Source organism: Hyperolius riggenbachi, chromosome 3 (assembly GCF_040937935.1).
Source record: "Hyperolius riggenbachi isolate aHypRig1 chromosome 3, aHypRig1.pri, whole genome shotgun sequence".
Lineage (NCBI taxonomy): Eukaryota > Metazoa > Chordata > Amphibia > Anura > Hyperoliidae > Hyperolius > Hyperolius riggenbachi.
Window position 1 is genome coordinate 96,730,851 of NC_090648.1, and position 23,574 is coordinate 96,754,424.

At 45.2% G+C, this 23,574-nt stretch overlaps 1 protein-coding gene across 2 annotated transcripts in view; it reads right to left on the reverse strand.

Annotated features, from left to right (window-relative positions):
* LOC137562862 (RING finger protein 112-like) overlaps nucleotides 1-23,574 on the reverse strand; it is an 80,282-nt gene that overhangs the window by 40,455 nt on the left and 16,253 nt on the right. For both annotated transcript variants that reach the window (XM_068274634.1, XM_068274633.1), the window contains 3 exons: nucleotides 16,903-16,968; nucleotides 6,384-6,555; nucleotides 4,751-4,936 (listed from right to left, as the gene is read on the reverse strand). In XM_068274634.1, coding sequence (XP_068130735.1) covers nucleotides 4,751-4,936; nucleotides 6,384-6,555; nucleotides 16,903-16,904 — 360 coding nt within the window. In that variant the 5' untranslated portion in view covers nucleotides 16,905-16,968. The remainder of the gene's footprint in view (nucleotides 1-4,750; nucleotides 4,937-6,383; nucleotides 6,556-16,902; nucleotides 16,969-23,574) is intronic.

Consider the following 23,574-nt stretch of genomic DNA (forward strand, 5'->3'; position numbering starts at 1 on the left):
ACAGATTTAGGCTGCATTTCCACTTGTGCGGTGCGAATCGCCGCAGTAAAAATTTGCATGCGGGTCTATGTGAATTTTCATGCGAATTTCCATGCGAATTCGCATGGATGACGATGTATGCGAATTTAACCATGGCAGTGCTGGTGTGCTTTTCCATTGTTTCTATGCGAATTCGCATGAAAATTCGCATATCCAAACCTCATGCGAATTTCCTATTAAATACATTGTATGCGATTCGCATTGCGGTATGCAAATTTTGATGGCTCTTCCATGCGAATTTTTTCTGCACAGAAAAACGCAAAGGAATCCTGACAAGTGGAAACAGTCCCATTCACTTGTATTGCTATGCGAATTTGCATGCGAAAAACGCATGCGAATTCGCGATAGTGGAAATGGGCCCTAACTGACAAGTGGAAACAGGACCATTTACTATCCTTGGCTATGCGGATCTGCATGCAGAAAACGAATGCAGATTTGCTATAGTGGAAACAGGCCCTAAGTGTAGAAGTGAAAAGTAAATCTACACATATAAAGTTTGATAACAGCGTGAATGTTGAAAGTGACACAGATATGGCCACTGCACTCACGTTCTGTAGCCGGGGGGGAGCTGGGAATCAAACGCCAAATCCAGGCAAAAAAAAACTGAATAAGATATCCCGCTGCACCAAGTGGTTGGGTAAACGTAGAAAATCTTTATTCCGACATCGTAATGTACAACTAAAAGCTCATGCGTATCTGAGCATAGTGTGGCTCCTTAAAGGAACTCCGAGCAGTAACTCAATTCAAAATCTGAACTTACCTGGGGCTTTCTCCAGCCCACCGTAGGTCGGGAGGTCCCTCGGCGTCCATCTGGCTCTTCTCCCAGGCCTTGGTCAGAAATGGCTGCCGGCGACACTGGGCCCGAGTGTCGGGCTCCTTCTTCCTGAAAGGTGATGTGAGTCGTCACCACACCGGCCGCCTCGCGTCATTACTGCAGCCGGCGTGACAGTGCTGCGCATGTGCGGTTTAATCGCACATGCGCACTACTGTCACGCCGGCCGCCGTGATGACGCGATGCGGCCGGCGTGGTGACAACTGACGTCACCTTTCAGGAAGAAGGAGCCCGACACTCGGGCCCAGTGTTGCCGGGAGCCGCCGGGGAGCCATTTCTGACCAAGGCCTGGGAGAAGAGCCAGATGGACGCCGAGGGACCTCCTGACCTACGGTGGGCTGGATAAAGCCCCAGGTAAGTTCAGATTTTGAATTGAGTTACTGCTCGGAGTCCCTTTAAAGGACCACTATCACCAAAAATTGTAAAATTTAAATTACATGCAAACACATACAAATAAGAAGTATGTTTCTTCCAGAGTAGAATGAGCCATAAATTACTTTTCTCCTATGTTGCTGTCACTTACAGTAGGTAGAAGAAATCTGACAGAACCAACAGAACCAACAGGTTTTGGACTAACCCATCTCCTCATAGGGGATTCTCAAGGTTTTGTTTAGTTTGAAAAGCACTTAGTGTGTGTACATGTATTTTAAATGTTACAATTTTCGCGATAGTGGTCTTTTAATCATAGCAAGATGTCGGAATAAACAATACATTTTCTACGTTTACCCAACCACTTGGTGCAGCGAGATATCTTCAGTTTTTTTAGCGTGAATGTTGTTTGCAGTCATTTAGCATCGAAAACGCTATTTTCAACTTTGAAAATACATTGCTTTTTCGCAAAAAAAAAACATTTTTGCCAAAACTCTTGCCATAAATTGCCATTTTTGCCTAAATTGCCATTCATGAGTTAAGAACAAATTACCTTCTAAAGCTAGAAATAGCAAAAATTTGAAAACAATCAACCTGCGAACTCCAGCATAGTAAAGGAAAACAGGGCGGCCAATCACAGAGGAACAGAGGTGTGGGAGGGGAAAACGGGAGGGATAGAGGCTTCAGCCAATCAGGCTGAATTAGCATGCACTGCAACTTCCCTTCTGTGGCAGCCATTCGAGATAATAGTCTGGGGGCATTAATTATATTGTATTGGGGGGGGGGGGGGATTTTTTATTTATTATTTTGAATTGCCTGGTTAGCATCCTTTTAACTTATTTAACAGCTACTTTTAGATGTTATGCCTGACAGTTACTCTTTAAGGTAAGTATCTGATTTTGATTCCGAGCTTCGGCTCTGGATGACTTATTTTGAAAGGCTGGTATCCTGAAACAGAGTAATCCTGGAAGAAGTGCTGGAAGTAATCAGGTATTTCTTTCTCTCTTTCTCTCTGTTTCTTTCTTTCTTTCCTTCTTTCTCCCTCTCTCTCTCTCTTTCTCTCTCTCTCTCTCTCTCTCTCTCTTTCTCTCTCTATTCTTTCTTTAGGTGCAAGATGGCGCCTGGATAGGAAGCCATGGCCACAGAGCTCTGGTTGTAACAACTTGTTTTCTCCTTTTCTCGGGTCCTCCCCTGGCCATGGCATACTGCAGGGGTTTGTCCCAGATCCCCCACTCCATCGGTGCAGTGTGCGGTACACTTGCCCCACAGGCTCCGGCTCTCCAGCGCTCGCTCTGAGGAGGAACGGCTTGCCATGTGGGACACCCCAGCTGATTCAAACCTACATGATGCCGCTGATGCTAGAGCGGCGGTGGATCCGGACACACACCAGCCGTATTGCCGCTGAGGCTTGGCTCCCCAGGACCCTTGACAAGACAATCGGCACCCCTCCACCACAACGAGGCAAACACATGGGAGAGCAGCCGACCCAGAGCTCAGCGTCCACGTAGGATCACAAGCCTTACTGTACCACCGCTGCTAAGGAGACCAGGACCCCACCAGCACTGCTTGAGCAGGAGACCAGCCGCCACTTCCCCAGCTGTACAGAGCCACCATGGCCATGGCAGGAGCCCCATCTGGCTCTCACTCCATCAAATCAGCTCTAGGTGTCCTCTCTGTGCACGCCGCTGGGCATGCCTCATCTCTCCTCAGCCATTTGGAACATCTATACCAGGGGGCCCAGCATGCAGGTCACTGCTAGACTTCTGCTGCAGGACATGCCAGTTGTAACCACTGCCACTGTGCACACATGCAGGACAGGACACCATCCCCACACGCTGGCTGCAACACATGAGCTAAGCCACCACTCCAGTGCCTCTTTGCAGCGCTCTAAGAGCTTCATGCAACTTCCTGTGTAAACAGGAAGTTGCTCTTAGAGATCGGAAGACCTCCGGCGAGAAGGAGGTAATGTGTTCAGCCTGCCGCCGCCGCTGCCTGCCCGCTGCCTGCCCGCTGCCACCAATGATTGCAGGAGGGGGAGCGCTGAGAGGAGAGCCTGAGGGAGGGGGGGGAATGTCCCCCCTCCCCACCGATCTGCGGCCAATCTCTCCTCTTATGCTGCGACCCCTCCCGCCCCACAAAAGTCCCTGAGTGGGCCCTAGGCCCCCCCCCCCCCCCCGCGGCGGCAGGGTCGCATCCCCTATTGTTACGCCAGTGGTGGGGACCCTCGGACTCTATCTCTCTCCTATCGCTCCTTTCTTGTTTCTCTCCTTTCTATTTCACCACCTGCACTTTCCACGACATGTGGTGGGGTGTCTGTAATAGCTGCAGAGCAGTTGAGCGCCGCATAGAGTGTGGCAGCTCCGCTTGACATAGCACTCAGACGGACCCATCTAGTCAAATGTATGTGTAATGTGCAGCGTGCAATGTAATATGATGACTGCTTAAATATCTCTGCAACTATCTTGTATATTTCTATGATTTTGCTGCTACTGTACTATCACCGACCCTGTATGTGCCAAAAATAATTCCGGGTACAACCCCCGTTGTACTTGGCAAAATAAATGATTGTGATTATTTATTTCAATAGGGGACGCAGAGATTGCAAATGCACCAGGGCACCTGTATCAAAGGCACCCACCGGGGACTCTCCTTCAACTTTATTAGCTCTTCTTTGGTTTTGTGCTGATAATAATTACTTCTTGTGGTAATCTTTAACTTACTGTTCCCCTCCAGTGCTTTGACACTGGGGCTATCCAAATCAACTATATACAGATTGATTGAGGGGCCTCAGTATAAAACTTGAATTTCTCTGCAGTGGCGTAGCTAAGGAGCTATGGGCCCCGGTCAGGCCCGAATTTACATCACAGGAGCCTATAGGCACAGATGTCCTGGCACCCTAAAATTCACCCACAAACCCCCACCAAACTGCACTGCAAGTGCGCTGGCTGGCCCAGCTGTCATCTCTCTCTTAGTTCCCTTGTCCATCATAGGTAGCTAGCATTGCCCCCGACTGAAGAGAGATCTGGTCAGTGGAATGCCGTGACGTGGGTGAGTAACCTCTCATATACACTCCGCTCTGGACTTTGCATAGGTAAGGTGGGGGACGAGGCACTTGGGAAGGGGAGTCAGCTGCCTTTCCATCATCAGGCACCTGTAGAACATGCCTACAATGCCTTATGGTAAATCCGGCCCTGGCCCCGATGCTAGTTTTTCATGGCCCCCCTCAGCCCCAAAGCACTCTATACAGTACATTGTTACGGCGCACCAAAACCTGCCAAGGACAACTGCAGTGTAAGAGGTGCAAGAAGAGGACAGGGAACAGCTTGTTAATGATTATTATCATACAAAGCATTTATAGAAGTGATCATTACAACCACAGGATCAATAAAAAGCTAATACTGCGGTTGAGGGAGGGCCCTACGGCGTTTCTGCTAAGTGTGTTCTTAGCCTCAAGTTTCATGTATGGACATCTACTGTATGATATAAACCTAATACATTTGTCAGTCTCACCAGACTCCGAAGGGCTCTCATCAGATAATTCATCAAGAAAGATTTTCCTGAATGCCTCTCTCCCACCACGCTGATCACATAGGAAGGGTAGTCTTTACAGTCTTTATACTCCAAGAAGCACCTCCGCAGCACAGACTCCTGGAGGTATAACTGACCATTTCTATCCACAGACACCAGCTGAAGGCACTGCACAAAAAAAGAACAGAAGTTACAATCAGTAAAGTGAAAAAGTGGCGATTAAAACACACATTCATGGAATTTGTTGTCAATGATCATTTGACCTTATGCATAAATGTATATAGAGTGAGAACTGTGAGTTGCTTATAGCCACTGCAGCCTCACTCACACTATTCTGTGGGTAAGTGACAGAGAAAACAATATGTTCAAGTTACATTTTCTTTTGAGATGTATCCCCCCACACCTGAGTTGTGCCCATTTCTTGCCCTTTTAGGTGCCCTTGGCAAAGAACAACACCCACTGTCAACTCCTCACCCTTGCTGCTAAAGGCTCATACACAGTGGCGTAGCTAAGGGGCTGTGGGCCCTGATGCAAGTTTTAAAATGGGGCCTCCCAAGCGCTCTATACATAACAATTGATACAGCGCACCAAAACCTGCCAATGACAACTACAGTGTCAGAGGTGCAAGAAGAGGATGGGGAACAGTTTGTTACTGATTACCACTATTGAAAGTATCTATAGAAGTCATTATTATGAGCACAGGACCAATAGAGAGCTAATACTGTAGATGAGGGAGGGCCCTTCGGGGGCCCCTCTGGTCCAAGGGCCCCGATGTGGTTGCAACCTCTGCAACTCCTATTGCTACTGCTCATACACACGGGCAACTATTCCACTCAACTATCATCTAAACTTGGTCTGTTGGATTATAGTTGGACGTGTGTACGCTGGCAAAAGACAAGACTTCCAACTGATAACAAGCGGTTTGCCCAATCCAACCGAAGGATCAACCTGCCCAACTATCGTGCAGGTTGGCCACATGTGTACAAGTAGTCGGAACAACTTTCTGTTTTTGCCCAGCTATCAATTCGAAATGAAGGAGGCACTCAACTGGCGTTTTAAACTTGCGTTTATCACAACAGTAGCCGACACGACATGTTTCGGGGTTTCCCCCTTCCTCAAGTGTACATGCAACCTCATTTTTTGCCCAGCTATCATGCAGGTTGGCCATGTGTGTGTTTTGAATCAGGATGATACCACATACTTAAAAGAATAAGAGTAAGCAAGCTTTCGGTTGTATAGCCTTCGTCAGGCTAAACAGGATTGAAGACTGACGAAGGCTATACAGCCGAACTCTTGCTTACTCTTATTCTTTTAAGTAGCCAATAAATGGTATCATCCTGATTCAAAACTTCATGATATTTTTGCATAATACTTGGACAACAGTCCCATCCCACACCTTTTATTGTGTATTGAACAACTATATAAAGCAAAGTGTGCTTAACAGGGTTTCTATGGAGACCTGGTCACTGAGACCTTTAGTCCAGCATTCTTTCTATATCCCCCACCTTTTAATTGCAATCCCCTGGCCCTTCCCTTTCGTGTAGCTGGCGCATGTAATCCATAGCTCTGTTCTGAAAATTGTATTCCATTTAGCAAATTCATTCGTGATTCTGACCTGGTTGTTGTAGCATTCTGGGCAGTGATTTCGAAATAAGCCAGGGACATTTTGATACTCTGAGATGCAGTTCCAGCAGAAGACATGTCCACATGCCATATAGATAGAACTCTGTACTCTTCCATTACAAAGGGTGCAGATAGCATTGGCTGCATGTCCAGTCTGCCGATACATGTATTTAACACACACACACAAAAAGAAGTAAAATCCAAGTAAAATTTATGAAGATAAATCATGTTATATGATTTATGTATTGTAAAATATTACAGTTTTCACACTTTGTGAAGGTGGCTATTTAAAAAAAAAAAAAATAGCATAAATACAACCTCAAATAAACGACATAAGACATATTGCACTTTGTAAAAATGAATGTAAACCTATGGCTCTGCTAAAAGCGGTTGGGGGGGGGGGGGGGGCAGGGGTTGGTGGCTGGGGGGAAGCCTTTGGATCCAAAAGAGGTTTTCTTCTGTCCTCCTCAGCTAGGCAAGAAATGACCTTAATTTGGAACGAGAGCTGCTAAAAAGGCGTATGCTGAGAGGATGAAGCATGACCTGCACTCAAATGTCTCACGGGCTGTATGGAAAGGCATGAAGACTGATACCAACTACAAGCCCCCTCCCCAACATGCAACTCCCAGCCCTGAATTAGCCGAAAAAAAATGTTACTGCAGGTTTGAGAGTCAGACAGCACCTGTGGAACACCTGGCATCATTCTCTCCCCCTCCTGGACTTGAGAACAATATCCTGAGCCCACCCTCTCCTCCAGGGGTGGTTGAGGCTGATGTCTTGCACCTCCTGTCAACATTAAAAGTCAGGAAAGCCTCCAGCCCTGACGGCATGTCTCCAGCATGCCAGAAAGCCTGCTCTCAGCAACTCGTTCCCACTCTCTCTGCCGTTTTCACCAAGTCACTGACGGAGGGCAAGGTCCCTGCAAGCTTCAAGAGGTCCACCATACCTGTCCCCAACTTTAGGCCCTTGGCCCTGACGTTCGTTATTATGAAAACCCTGGAAAGAGCGGTCTTATCCATCCTTAAAGTCATATAGTCAAAATCCGAATTTGTACTTACCTGGGCTTCCTCAAGCCCAGCGTTAGCCATGAGGTCCCCAGCGTCCTCCTGGTGACGCTGTCGGCTCCATTAATTGGCTACTTCGGCCTGAATTCGGCAGTACGAGTCCCCGCCATGCACGTTTCACATCGTGAGAATCCTGTGCATGCGCGGTTCTCTAACTCTGAACCACGCTTTCGCAGGACTCTCAAGCTGGCCAGCATGATGATGCGTAGCGGCTGGCGTGATGATGCAAAACATGCACAGCGAAGACTCATCCTGGCGACTTCAGGCTGAAGTCGCGAATTAACGGAGCCGCCAGCAGGACCGGGAGAGGAGCCAGGACGCCGGAAGACCTCATGGCCTACGGTGGGCGGGAGGAAGCCCCAGGTAAGTACAAATTGTGATTTTTAAACTTGCTCAGTATCCCTTTAAGCCCTCCACCTCGCTTCTCCTAGACCCCTACCAGTACATCTACAGAGCAAACAGGTCCATAGACGATGCAATAAATATCTGCCTGGAGCTCATCAACGACCACATTGCCAGACCAGATACGTACACCAGAATATTACTCCTGGACTTTAGCTCGGCGTTTAACACCATCTGCCCACACATTATCTAGAAAGGTTTAGCCACACTTGAAGTCCATCACACCCTGCGCCTTTGGATCACGGACTTTCTTACCACCAGGTCCCAAGTCATCAAGCTGAGGGACATCCACTCACAAGCAATGACAACAAACATAGGTGCCCCCCAAGGCTGTGTTCTGTCTCCACTGCTATTCTCCCTTTACACAAATAACTGCAGACCCACAGTGGACACTGTTAAAGTCATCAAGTTTGTGGATGACACCACCATTGTAGGCCTCATCACAAAGGACAATGTTCAGGAGTACTGGCAGCAGGTGGAGAGAATTTTCAGATGGTGCAAGGAGAACAGTCTTGTGCTTAACACTGCAAAAACCGTTGAACTGATCGTTGACTTCAGGAAGTCTGCTCCTACCCCACCTCCCATCTACATCGATGTATGGAGATGGCCAGAGTATCTTGCGCCCGTCTTCTGGGCACTACCATCTCCAGTGATTTTAGTTTAAATTTATTTAAAAATAAATAAATACATTGGAGCAGCAATCAGATGCCATCAACAGAATGCTCTGTTGTTCTGGTGGCAAGAAAAGGAGGCAAGATTCATGTGGGTAGTAAGCTGTACGGCCGTGCAGCACACTGTTAAAGCTGCAGTGTGCTGAATTAAAAAAAATTGCCTGGTCACTAAGGGGGTATAAGCCTATGGTCTTTAAGTGGTTAAAATCCCTCCAGGTACTCCTATCAGTGCCCCCCTGCCCCAACAAGCAGTGGCCTGAGGCTATGTTATCGCCAACAAGTCAACCGGCTTACAAGTCTTAACTGATCGGCCATCTAGCTGTAATAAATGGACCGTATGTCTTGTGTTTCTTATGGTTTATGTTCCTAATGTTTTTTAACCTCCTGAGCGTTACGCCGCTCGGGAGGTTTTATTAGTTTGTGCCCCCAGGATTAATTAATTAGCTGCAATGGCTGCAAAACCTTTAGCTAGCACTAGGCTAGCTAGTACAAGTGTCCGGCATCCCCCGATCCAGCCAGTTTATATATTACCCACAATATGGGTGAAAGAGGCGCCCCTGGTGTGTATAAAATTCTCAAAAGCAAATAAAAACGAAATAATGGGAGGTAGCTTACTTCAAATAACAACATCTTTGTAACAACAAAAGATTTTTATTACTAAGCACAGGCAACGCGTTTCACGGGTCTAAGCCCGCTTCCTCAGGCCAATAACAGTGCCTAAAATAATATTAATTAGGACTCCTCAGTACAATCATATATAAAACCAATAAATAAATCAATACACAGTATTGACTAGAAAACATATAGTTGGAATTATGTTCAAACCTTAGATACAATACTATTTACATATGCAGCTCATTAGAAATTCTACACATATCCATGCATATATATATATATATATATATATATATATATATCTGTGTTAGAGAATATCCCCTGTTATACATCAAATCTTTTTGCAAATTATCAATACAAATTTGTCCAAAAGATGATCAAAACCACGTACGTATGTATATATATATATACACACATACCTGTGCTGAGGGTATATCCAATAATAATGCATCAATAATGCATAAACCCATTAGTTAGCAGGGATCTAAAATGCAATGGGCTAAGTGTAATCATAAAAAATAATAATAATAAAGGTTAGGGGCCAGAGAAATCAGTTGATAAAAACCTGTTCAGAGAAATTGGTTGATAATCAACCGATTTCTCTGGCCCCTAATTTTTATTAATATTTTTTTAATTTTTTGCTCACTGGCCAAGTAATTATAGAAATTTTTACATTTGTGTAGAAGTACATTTGTCCAAGTCAATTCTGCTTTTTAGTTTGCATAAGTTTGCATTTGCACAGGTTTCTATCAACTGATTTCTATGGCCCCTAACTTTTATTATTATTTTGATTTGTTGCTCACTGGCCAAGTAATTATAGCAAGTTTTATACTTGTGTAGAAATAAATTTGTCCAAATCAATTCTGTTTTTTAAGTTTGCATACGTTTGCATTTGAACAGGTTTTTATAAACTAATTTCTCTGGCCCCTAACCTTTATTATTATTTTTTATGATTACACTTAGCCCATTGCAGTTTAATTCCCTGCTGACTAATGGGTTTATGCATTATTGATGCATTATTATTGGAAATACCCTCAGCACAGGTATGTGTGTATTTATATATACATATGTACGTGGTTTTGATCATCTTTTGGACAAATTTATTTGTATTGATAATTTGCAAAAGATTTGATGTATAACAGGGGATATTCGCTAACACAGATATATATGCATGGATATGTTTAGAATTTCTAATGAGCTGCATATGTAAATAGTATTGTATCTAAGGTTTGAACATAATTCCCACTATATGTTTTCTAGTCAATACTGTGTATTGATTTATTTATTGGTTTTGTATATGATTGTACTGAGGAGTCCTAATTATTATTATTTTATTGGCCTGAGGAAGCGGCCTTAGACCCGTGAAACGCGTTGCCTGTGCTTAGTAATAAATCTTTTGTTGTTACACAGATTTTGTTATTTGAGGTAAGCTACCTCCCTTTCTTTCGTTTTTATTTGCTTTTAAGAATTTTATACACACCAGGGTGCCTCTTTCACCAATATTGTGCTTATATACCCCCTGACATATCCTGTTGGAGGGGTTCAGACAAACTGCATGTGGTTCACAACACAGGGGTCAACTGTCAATTTTCCTAAGAGAGCGACCGTCACCAGGTCCGGCTGGACCACCCCGAGTGGAGTCGGGTTTATGGTCTCCACCTGCTTCTTGCGGTCGGTTGCCCCTCTGCAACCCACCTTTGTGAGTAGTTTTCATTATACCACTTATAGACCTTATACTAAAAACGTATTATGCTATTGGGCTCCCGTCCTTTTTGTGTTTTCTGTGTCCTTTCTTCAGGGTGTCAAGACCCCTACCATACCATATATATTACCCAGCCTGGCTCCAGCAATCAGTGCAGCCTCCCCGGACAGCTCCGGTCTTCACTATGGGGAGGATCGCACATGACGTTATGACGTCATGCGCAAGCCCAATCCTCCCCATACAGAGACCGGAGCTGTGTGGGGGAGGCTGCGCGATCGCTGGATCCAGGCTGGGTAATGTATAAACGGGGTGATCGCAGGCGATTGGGGGGGGGGGGGTGCCGAACACCGCCTAGTGCCAGATAAAAGTTTTGCAGCAATTGCAGCAAATTAATTAATCCTGGGGGACTCCTGAGGGCAGAGAGCGATATGCCCGACACAGTGTCCTGCATACCGCTAAGGAGGTTAATGTTCTTGCCCGGTAGAATGAAGTAAAGTCTGCACATGCCCAGTAGAATGAAGCGGTTATGCATGGAGGAATAGGAGCTGTATATAAACTAATGCCAGCAGACCTCAATGGAGTGAAAAAGAAAATGTTGCAAAGAAGAATACACTCCTCCACATTGATATGAGAGACTGATAAAGCCACACAGGAAATGATTACCGGTACTTCAAGTCATTGCTGCGAAGGTGGTTCTAAATGATACTGAATCATGGGGTGTACAAACAAGGATTCTCTGTTTTGTTTTCACTTTTGTTAAATAAATAATAACACAGTAGAATCTTATGTGCATTGTTTTCAGCTGAGTGTAGATTTAAAGGGAACCTAAACTGAGATGGATATGGATTTTTCCTTTTAAGTTGCCTGACTCTCCTGCTGATCCTGTGTCTACTATTTTTAGCCACAGACCCTCAACAAGCATGCAGATCAGGTGCTCTGACTGAAGTCAGACTGGATTAGCTGCATGCTTGTTTCAGGTGTGTGATTCAGCCACTACTGCAGCCAAAGAGATCAGCAGGACTGACAAGCAACTGGTATTGTTTACAAGGAAACATCCATATCCCTCTCAATTAAGGTTCCCTTTAAAGTATATTACAACCTACAGAAAAACAATTGGGCACAATGGCTCTGATTCATAAAGGGCTGTGCGATAAAATACCACATTCTACTGCATTCGGTATTTTAGACTTTTGTTTGCTAATTTATAAAGATTTTCACGTGAGGTTGTCAGGTAGAAGCTTGGTAATTTACTGAAAACTGGGCTTCAATTCACAAAAACGTGTTCGGAAACAGTAGAAGAGTGTGGAGTTGTCTTTGTTTTGTTACATGCTGTTCTCTGTGCAGTGATGGCATTGCAATAGTAAAAGGCATCCACAACATGTTTGTTATACTCCCTCTGCTCCCTCTGACTCTGTCTACTAGTCTTTCTTAAAAAAAAAAAAAAAATAGTGTCACAGTTTAGATCAGGGGTAGGGAACCTATGGCTCGGGAGCCAGATGTGGCTCTTTTGATGGCTACATCTGGCTCACATACAAATCACTAGGGGTTGATTCACTAAAGCTACACTGCTCAAGCAGCGCAGCTTACTGTGGCAGCACAAGTAACCTTTTTTAAAGTAGTCATGCTAAGGCTGAAGCATGCACTACTAACTTACTTGTGCTATTCCAAAACGAACGGCTGCTTCAATTGTTTCATTCTGGACCCTGTCAGGTCCAGTGACTTTGTGGGACGAGATCCCCACACTTTGATTGGCCCAACTTGACAGGCAGCCTATTGGGCCAAAGTGAGGGGATCTCGTCCTACAAAGTGAATCAACCCCAAAATCAGCTAGCTAATTGTACAAGCTGTTAGTCGGTATTTCTACTGTCTGGCTCTTGGGGAAATTGCTGATGTTGCTGAAACCCAAGAGAAGCTGAAGAAGTGTCTGACACTTCCGCTGCCCGGCGGATCAACTGTAAAGACATCACCATGGCAACAGGGAGGAGAGCCCTACTGTCCAAGTTTGAAACATATTGTATGGCTCTCACGGAAATACATTTTAAAATATGTGGCGTTTATGGCTCTCTCAGCCAAAAAGCTTCCTGACCCCTGGTTTAGATGAACTTCCAAGAAACATTGAACATGCCATGCTTAGGTGATTTCCTCACTTGTTCCTCCGCATCGTCAGACAGGAACCTAAATATTAAACATCTGGAGGGCTGCAGGGGAAACCTCTTTTGTGCTGGCTCTCTGCTCAGCTGCTTGGAGGGGTAGAGAAGCTTGACTCTCCCTAGAAGATATGGGAGCATATCACAGGGACTTGCAGGAGAGGGGAGCTGTTCCTATCGACTTTCTGCTCCTGTCACTCATGGGTTATCTCTCTCTGCTTCTGTGAGTTACCGGCTACCGCAGATTTTCTGCCATATCAGAGCTGGAGGCAATCACTGCACTTGTTTCTGGGCTTTACCGCATGATCTAATCTTTATGAATTGACATTTTTTGGACATTAGTTGAGGTATTTACAGCACAAGTCGAAAATTTACTTCACTGCTGAGCAATTTCAGCCTTTCATGCGGTAACAGCCTTTATGAATTAACATTTTCCTAAATGCTCGGTAAATTCAGCTGCTTTCTGCCTTACTGCATGTGGTAATGAATCGAGGCCATTGTTGCAATGCCTTAGAAACAGAAAGCTATTATTACTCACTGAAATAAGCGTGAAACTGTTTTATAGGGCCCATAAGACTGAAAAAGGTCATTAAGTCGTGATATGCAACCCAGGAATTGGGTGCTGCCATAGACACTAATGTTAAATTTTTATAATTACCAGCTACAGCTACAGCTGCATTCGTAATGCAAAATTTTGGGGTAAAATCGTATTGAATCAGAATACTGAAAAATTACACGAAATTAGGAGCATTAGGAGCCCTGGAGCATTTACACAGAATTAGGAGCATTAGGAGCACCGGTGATCGGCTACTGTGTAACTGAATCCAGTTTATATAGAAAGTCAGAAGGTAGGTAACAAGGTTAGCTTGGTCCTTAGCCACAAGGCTGTGTCACTGTGACTAGTTTATGGTCATGTTTTTCTCACTAGTTTGATAGCACCTTAGCACTGCTGCACTTGGCTGTGTATCCCTGGCAAAGCCCCTATCCTTTTAGGGGGGGATAAAACATGTTGGGTTCTCTTATGGGGTGGTGATGTGTGTTCTTTGAATGAACATACGGTAGTTTAATGGAAGGAAACAAGTGGCCTTTGAAGAAGTTAGGAAAACTGGCACCTCCATACAAAGGGCTAGATCGTGGGTCACGTAAATTTGGATGCGATACTCGCCATCACATTTGGCCACCGTCCATATAAAAATAGGCTATAATGGTTTAACGCTATAGCTGTATATTGGCTATAATGGTAAAATTGCGCAATTTGCATTGTGGATGGGCCTGGCACCCACTATTTTATTGGGCGAGTCTGGCACCCAAATTGACTGTATATGGCTTATTTTTATATGGACGCCTAAGATGCCAAAGGTGGCGACCAGGAGGGGTGTTTAGGGTTAGGCATGGGGGGGGAGGGGGGTTAAGGTTAGGCAACCACCTAGGGTTACCCGTGTGTGTGTGTGGGTGGGGGGTAATGTTAGGCACCCACCAAGAGATTTTTAGTGTAGGCACCACCTGGGGGGATCCTTAGTGTTAGGCACCACCAGGCCAGGCGGACGGGGGTTAGATTGGTTAGTGCTAGGCATGTGTGTCTACCTTACCTGATCTTAGTTTTAACTTTTTTTGTACTATTTGTTAAAAGTTAAGTTGCATAAACACAACCCTCTTCAACTGATATACAACTATGGAACTGTCCATGTATTTCGAGGTATTGGAAAGAGACAGGTAAAAACCTTTTGATTTATTGTGGCTGAACTTCCTCAAAATTGTGTTGTTCAAATTGAACCTGAAGCCAAATAAAAAAGAAACTATATATACTGACCACAGTAGAGGGAAGCCTCTGGATAGTCCTGGTGCCCTGCGTTCCAGCACAGGGTTAGTTTGAACATATTCGGTAAGAGCTCATGGAATATGTTCTCATGGCGGGGCTCCTGTCCGTATACAAGTGTGGCCGTACTACGCGTGTGAGTATAGTCTGTGCACTGCATGCCCAGTAACACGAAGCCGCATGACTGCATAATGACTGCATAACCTTCACAATCACCTGCAGACAGTGCATTAGGATAAAGCAGTCTGTTGTGGTGCAGAGCTGTGAACATGCCAATAGAGTTGCTATTGCTCAATGCAATGTGCATACTGCAAACAAGGCCTTAGATTCAAACAGCAATGTAAAATGTGAGATAAATGTTATGAAAGGACAACTATCAAAGTTTGTGTTTTTCCTGGACCCCTTTTACAAAGAGGTAATTGTAGTAAAAATCTTTTTTTTTTTTTAACCTCTACCCCTGCTTTACCATACAAATTGCATCCCATGTAACTCCAGTGGGCGTCAAACAATGGCAGAGTCCTCACAGCTGACGCCGTTATGTCCTGAGGTCTGTTTGTAGAAGTGTCTAAATAATATTCACCCTCCATGCAGGGCCAGCGCTTCCATAGAGACAAAGAGGGCAATTGCCCCAGGGCCCCAGAGCCTGGGGGCCCCCCAAGGTGACCCTCCTCCCCTGATACTATGGCGACCCATGAGAGTGGGGACGCTGTGTGTTTACTTTGTATAGAAAAAGGAGAAGGTGAATAATGGGAACCCCAAAATGCTTTTTAGGGGACATATGAAGGACACCTAATGATACTGTGTGATGGGGGGGGGGGGGGGTGGATCATACCTGATTGCCAGCTAAGGGGCCCTAGGGTGATTTGGTTGGAGAGGGGGCATCAGGCCCCCCCAATTTAATTTTGCCCAGGGCCTACTTGTACCTAGAACTGGCCCTGCCTTCACTGCTGGCAGAAAGCCACGTGACCGCAGCAACAAGAGTGTGAGGAAAGTTCCCTCTGTGCATTGTACTGCAGATCCACGCTGAGCCGCCTGTCCGGTGCCCTCTGAACAGCTTACTCAATGTCATTGGAGGTGGGAAGATAACTGATTGAATCTAGGCGGGGATAAGTACATCATGTTTTACAAGAAGCCTCACGTTTTCACAGGAGGCTGCAGTGAGTAGACAGACATTGGGCTTGATTCACAAAGCGGTGCTAACCTACTTAGCACGTCTAAAGTCTTTAGACACGCTAACCAGGGTGCTAAGTAGGTTAGCACCGGATTTCTCAATCAGATCGCGCGCTAACTTTGCGCGCGTAAAGTTTTATGCGCGCAAAGTTTTACGCGCGCTAAGTCCCATAGGCTTTAATGGGCACTTCGCTCGGTGCGCCCTGCGCTCTGTGCAGTACGCGCGTAAAGTTTTACGCGCATAAAGTTTTGCGCGCGTAAAGTTTTATGCGCAAAAAGCTTGTTTAGACGTGCTAAGGGATTTTTCACAGGCGTGCTAACAGTTAGCACCGCTTTGTGAATCAAGCCCATTGAGTGCTTTGAAGCCAGGTTCACAGCAGTCCTCAGATTGAAATGAAAGAAGCATGTAAGGGAAAGGATAACATATGTCTGTCTGTCTGTCTCACTGCAGCCTCCTGCAACACACAATTTACTCGTACATGTCCCCGCCCAGATTTATACAGTTATCCTCCCAATGTCCAAAGTCATAGTGGAAAAGGGGTTTCTCGGGTACCGGACAGGTACCTCAGCACAATCTGCAGTACAATGCAGAGACGGGGCGCTCCTCACACTCTTGTTGCCATGGCCACTTGGCTTTCTGGCAGCATTGGAGAGGGAATATTATAGACTCTGCTACACACAGGCCTCTGCACATAACTGTGTCCCCTGGAGCATGGACTCTGTCCAACGCCGACTGGAGTTTCATGTGATGCAGTTTGCATGGTAAAGCAGAGGAACACTGGATAAAGAAAAAAATTATTTTACTATAATTACCACTTATTACTAAGTCACTCCCCTTAATAAGAAGGGTTCAGGAAAAAAACACCAACTTTGATAGTTGTCCTTCAAGTAGAATAACTATTAAAAAATAGAGCAAAGATACTTATCTCTTCAGTGTCAGAGCCTCTAAATGTAATGCCGGATGAAGGAGCCTAATTCTGTTGTCTGTACCTAGAAGTGAATGGAAAAATTCAACAAATCAACAAAAAGATATACAGTAGCAATAAAAAGTATGTGAACCCTTTGGAAATACATGGATTTCTGCACAAATTGGTCATAAAATGTGATCTGATCTTCTTCTAAGTCACAACAATAGACAATCACAGTCTGCTTAAACTAATACCACACAAATAATTAAATGTTTCCATGTGTTTTTTTAACATATCATGTAAAAATTCACAGTGCAGATGGAAAAGTTGTGCGTACCCCTAGACTAATGACATCTCCAAGAGCTAATTGGAGTGAGGTGTCAGCCAGCTGGTGTCCAATCAATGAGGTGAGATTGGAGGTGTTGGTTACCGCTGCCCTGCCCTATAAAAACTCACTCCAGTTTTGGGTTTGCTTTTCCCAAGAAGCATTGCCTGATGTGAATGACGCCTCGCACAAAAGAGCTCTCAGAAGACCTAAGATTTAGAATTGTTGACTTGCATAAAGCTGGAAAGGGTTATAAAAATATATCCAAAAGCCGTGCTGTTCATCAGTCCACAGTAAGACAAAATTGTTTCTAAATGGAGAAAGTTCAGCACTGCTGCTTCTCTCCCTAGGAGTGGCCGCCCTGTAAAGATGACTGCAAGAGCGCAGTGCAGAATGCTCAATGAGGTGAAGAAGAATCCTAGAGTGTCAGCTAAAGACTTACAAAAGTTTCTGGCATATGCTAACGTCCCTGTTAGCGAATCTATGATAAGTAAAACACTAAACAAGAATGGAGTTCTTGGGAGGATACCACAGCGGAAGCCACTGCTATCCAAAAAAAAACATTGCTGCATGTTTAACGTTTGCAAAAGAGCACCTGGATGTTCCCCAGCTGTACTGGCAAAATATTCTGTGGACAGATGAAACCAAAGTTGAGTTGTTTGGAAGAAACACACAACACTATGTGTGGAGAAAACGAGGCACAGCACGCCAACATCAAAACCTCATCCCAATTGTGAAGTATGATGGTGGAGGCATTATGGTTTGAGGCTGCTTTGCTGCGTCAGGGCCTGAACTGATTGCTATCATCAAAGGAAAAATTAATTCACAAGTATGTCAAGACATTTTGCAGGAGAACTTAAAGCAGACCCAAACCAAACATTTTTTTTAATTCAAAATATTCAGTTGCACCACTCTGACACATACAAAGATAAATAAACATTCCTTCAAGCCTATGAGCATTTCAGTGCATGCATTTCACCCTTCTCTTTTCATAACTAGGGTTATACAGGTGGCAGCCATTAGCAATTCCTCCTTTGCTGGACACAATCTACTCCACCAGTTTGCCGGATTCTGTCCCGGCAATATGAAAGGAAGGGAGGGGTTCCTCCAATAAATGTAAAATATTTTATATTTGTCATGATGCAGCTGAAAAAAGGCTGCTTTTTATTATTATAATTTAGAAAATAGATTTTATTTCTGTAATCTTGTATTTTTAATTTGGGTCCACTTTAAAGAGAATCTGTATTGTTAAAATCGCACAAAAGTAAACATACCAGTGCGTTAGGGGACATCTCCTATTACCCTCTGTCACAATTTCGCCGCTCCTCGCCGCATTAAAAGTGGTTAAAAACAGTTTTAAAAAGTTTGTTTATAAACAAACAAAATGGCCACCAAAACAGGAAGTAGGTTGATGTACAGTATGTCCACACATAGAAAATACATCCATACACAAGCAGGCTGTATACAGCTTTCCTTTTGAATCTCAAGAGATCATTTGTGTGTTTCTTTCCCCCTGCAGTTCTCATGCACTGAAGTGTCAGGCTGCTCTTTTCTTCCTGCAAACAGCTTTGCCCTTGTCTGTAATTCCTCAGTATGTGAAAGCCCAGCCAGCTCAGAGGATGATTTATCCAGCTTGTAAAAGATAAGAGAGAAGCTGCCCTAATCTAAATTATACACAGGCAGTGTGCATAGAGGGGCCTGGAAGGGGGAGTTCATAGCAGAACCACAACACTGAAGAACTTGGCAGCCTTCCAGACACAGGCTGACAAGTCTGACAGGGGAAAAGTACATTGATTTATTACAGAGACTGTCATAGTAGAAAGTGCTGCAGTAAGCCAGAACACATTAGCTTTTGGAACTTGTAGGATGATAAAAAACAGGATGCAATTTTTGTTACGGAGTCTCTTTAAGGCCATCCGTCCACCAGATGAAGCTCAGCAGAAGATGGGTGTTGCAACAGGACAACGACCCAAAGCATAGAAATAAATCAACAACAGAATGGCTGAAACAGAAAAAAATGCGCCTTCTGAAGTGGCCCAGTCAGTGTCTTGACCTCTACCCGATTGAGATGCTGTGGCATGACCTCAAGAAAGCGATTTACACCAGACATACTAAGAATATTGCTGAACTGAAACAGTTCTGTAAAGATGAAAGTTCAAAAAAGACTCCTGACCGTTGTGCACATCTGATCTGCAACTACAGGAAACGGTTAGCTGAAGTTATTGCTGCCAAAGGAGGTTCAACCAGTTACTAAAGGAAACCAGAGATGAATGCTTTGGCACAAAAGAAACATATCCCCCAATAGATTTTACAAAATAAAAACTATACCTGGTATTTTCGCCGTTCTGGTGTGCCGTTTTTTGTGTTTTTAACTAAAACTCCATGCACAACACAGTTAATCAGAAAAGCATATTGTTTAGTGGGCTGTGTGCAAAATATTACCATTTCTAAAAACCTCTTATGACTAACAAATATAGATAAAAAAGAGGTTTTTCAACATTCCCTGACATCAGCAGCTCCTCCCATCGATCTCATCACAGCTTTCTGTGATGCTGCAGTAAAGCAGAGCCAGAAGGGGGCAGGCTTGGGCTTGAAAAGACATCAGAGAAGACAGACTCAGCTATAATGATTCCTGAGTAAAGCTAGACTCAGTCGGGCATTTTATCAGGGCTGATAACCAGGCGTACGTTAAAAAGGGGCGCTGGGAAAAAAGGGCGCGGGGTTTTAAACGATAAACATGGATAACGTTTAAACATATAATGTACTATATTTCGTTTAAATATTCGTTTTTATAAAGTTATAAATCATTAAATAATGTGCATGAAATCGCCAATTGTGTAAATGTTAATCTTCCGTTTAAAAAGTGAAATGTATAATAACGTTTAAAAAAAATTAGTAAGTAACCCTCCCTGTACCTACCCCTAACCCCTAGACCCCCGTATTGGTGCCTAAACCTAAGACCCCCCTGGTGGTGCCTAAACCTAAGACCCCCCTGGTGGTGCCTAAACCTAAGACCCCCCTGGTGGTGCCTAAACCTAAGACTCCCCTGATGGTGCCTAAACCTAAGACCCCCCTGGTGGTGCCTAAACCTAAGACCCTCCTTGATCACTGTATTGTGTGTAGAATAATGTTTTAGAAACAGTAAGGGATAAAATATATTACAATGTACGTTACGTACTGATCGCTTTATTTTGTGAATAATAATGTTTTACAAACAGTAAGGGATAACATTTAAAATAATGTTTTATTGAAATAGTAAACGTAAATCATCACAAGCAGTTATAAAACATTAAAAATCTTCAGGCGCCGTTGGAAAACGTTATTATTCTCGGGCGCCCTTTTTTCCCGTTCGGCGCCCAGTAAACGATATTTATTGTGGGAGTGAATAGCGGCGCCCGATTTGTCCACTAGCCTACTGCTCCCTTTTTTACTGTTACCGATAACCAGGGCCGGCCTTTGACCTGAGCTACCGGTGCGATCGCTCAGGGCGCCGGCTTCCAGGGGGCACTCCTGCCGCCTGTGTTTCTAATACGGACGGACCCGGCTGGGTCCGTCTCGCTCCGCTCCCTAGTGACGCTGCTGGGGTGATAGGGCATGGGGGGCAAACATGCCCGTGCGGCCACCGTGATGGAGGGGGGAGCCGCAGCCGGGGGAGGGCAGCCCGACCTCTCCCTCCCTTCCTCTCCGGGCCACCCTCCGTGCTCCCCCCTCAGACTGCAGCAGAGAGAACAACTCACCTCCCTGGTTCTGGTTGCCGGCGCCTCTCACTTGCAGCTGCCGCTGGTCTCCTCTTATACATAGTCACTGATACACACTAAACTTCCTGCTTAACAGGAAGTTTAGTGTGTATCAGTAACTATGTACAGTAGAAGAGGAGACCAGCGGCAAATGAGAGCCGCCGGCGATCGGAACCAGGGAGGTGAGTTGTTCTCTCTGCTGCAGACTGCAGGAGGGGGGAGCACGGAGGGTGGCCCGGAGAGGAAGGGAGGGAGAGGTCGGGCTGCCCTCCCCGCGGCTGCGGCTCCTCACTCCATCATGGGGGGCACCTACCTAACCTATACTGGGGCAGCTACCTATCTAACCTATCCTGAGGGGCACCTACCTATCTAACCTATCCTGGGGGGCACCTATCTATCTAATCTATACTGGGGGCAGCTACCTATCTAGCCAATACTGGGGGCACCTACCTATCTAAACTATACTGGGGGGCAGCTACCTATCTAATCTATACTGGGGGCACCTACCTATCTAACCTACGCTGGGGGAAGCTACCTATCTAACCTATACTGGGAGCAGCTACCTATCTAGCCAATACTGGGGGCACCTACCTATCTAACCTATACTGGGGGGGAAAGCTACCTATCTAATCTATACTGGGGGCACCTACCTATCTAACCTATACTGGGGGGCACCTACCTATCTAATCTATACTGGGGGCAGCTACCCATCTAGCCAATACTGGGGGCACCTACCTATGTAACCTATACTGGGGGCAGCTACCTATCTAATCTTTACTGGGGGCACCTACCTATCTAACCTACGCTGGGGGAAGCTACCTATCTAGCCTATACTGGGGGGCACCTACCTATCTAATCTATACTGGGGGCAGCTACCTATCTAACCTATACTGGGGGCAGCTACCTATCTAACCTATACTGGGGGCAGCTACCTATCTAACCTGTATTGGGGGCAGCTACCTATCTAAAGTATACTGGGGGCAGCTACCTATCTAAAGTATACTGGGGGCAGCTACCTATCTAACCTATACTGGGGGGACCTACCTATCTAATCTATACTGGGGGGACCTACCTATCTAATCTATACTGGGGGCAGCTACCTATCTAATCTATACCGGGGGCAGCTACCTCTCTAACCTATACTGGGGGCACCTACCTATCTAATCTATACTGGGGGCATCTACTTATCTAATCTATACTGGGGGCAGTTACCTATCTAATCTATACTGGGGCAGCTACCTATCTAACCTATATTGCAGGTACCTACCTATCTAACCTATACACTGGGGGCAGCTACCTATCTAATCTATAGCTGGGACAAATGCCTATCTAACCTATACTGGGGGCACCTACATGGCTAACCTATACTGGGGGGGATCTATAGCTGGTTACCTTTACTGGGTCACCTATGCCTGGCTACCTATACTGGGGGGAATTATAGCTATATGTCAGGAATCAGGATGGATGGAGGCGCGCTGAGCCACAGGCTGCTGTAGAGAAGCGTGCAGCACGTGTGCCACTCAGCCCTGTGACAATGTCCTGAGTGACGACGAGTCCTTCTCTCCTGCTCCCAGAATCCTGGCACCTACACTGGCACTAAGTCTGCAGACTGCTCTGCAGACAGTAAGAAGAGAAGACCGACCAGCAATAAGTAAGGCTCCCCAACCTTCCTACGCTACAGGGGGAATATGCTTATGCTGCTAGATACACTAATGGGTTGGGTCTGCTGCCTAAATACACTAAAAGGGGATCTGCGACTGCAAGACTAGTAGCCAAAGCCTATATACACTAAAGGGGGGGATCTGGTGGCTGGATAGTGTAATGGTTAAGGGCTCTGCCTCTAATACAGGCGACCTGTGTTCGAATCTCAGCTCTGCCTGTTCAGTAAGCCAGTACCTATTCAGTAGGAGACCTTAGGCAAGTCTCCCTAACACTACAACTGCCTATAGAGCGCGTCCTAGTGGCTGCAGCTCTGGCGCTTTGAGTCTGCCAGGAGAAAAGCGTGATATAAATGTTCTGTGTTTGTTTGTTTAGGCTACTAGTCTTGTATATGTAGGCAGATCCCCCTTTAGTGTATATAGGCTTAGGCTACTAGTCTTGCAGTCGCAGATCCCCCTTTAGTGTATTTAGGAAAAAAGATCCCCCCCCATGTGTGGTGCTCTCACACGCGAAGAGGATGAATTTGGGGGGGGGGGGGGCACCAAAATCTGGTTACGCTCAGGGCGCTGTGAAACCAAAGGCCGGCCCTGCTGATAACAAGCAGGCTGAGCAGTGAAGGATAAATCAGAGTGTTTTCTCTAATGTTCCTACTGATGTATATGGTAAAATACATGAGGGTGCATTGTCTCTGGTTCCCTTTAAATCCAAGGGTTCACATACCTTTTCCACCAACACTGTGGATAAGAACATGGAAACATTTAATTATTTGGGCTTGATTCACTAAACTGTGCTAACTGTTATTACATTCACGCTAGCGTTTTGTGCATGTTATAACGCGCATAATGATCGTCGCGCACAATCGTGAATTTTCATGCGAAAACGGATGCGTTTTCGTGTGGAAATTCGCGATTGCGCACGAAAATCGTGATGCGTTATATCACTTGTCACGGTTTAGTGTGAATCAAGC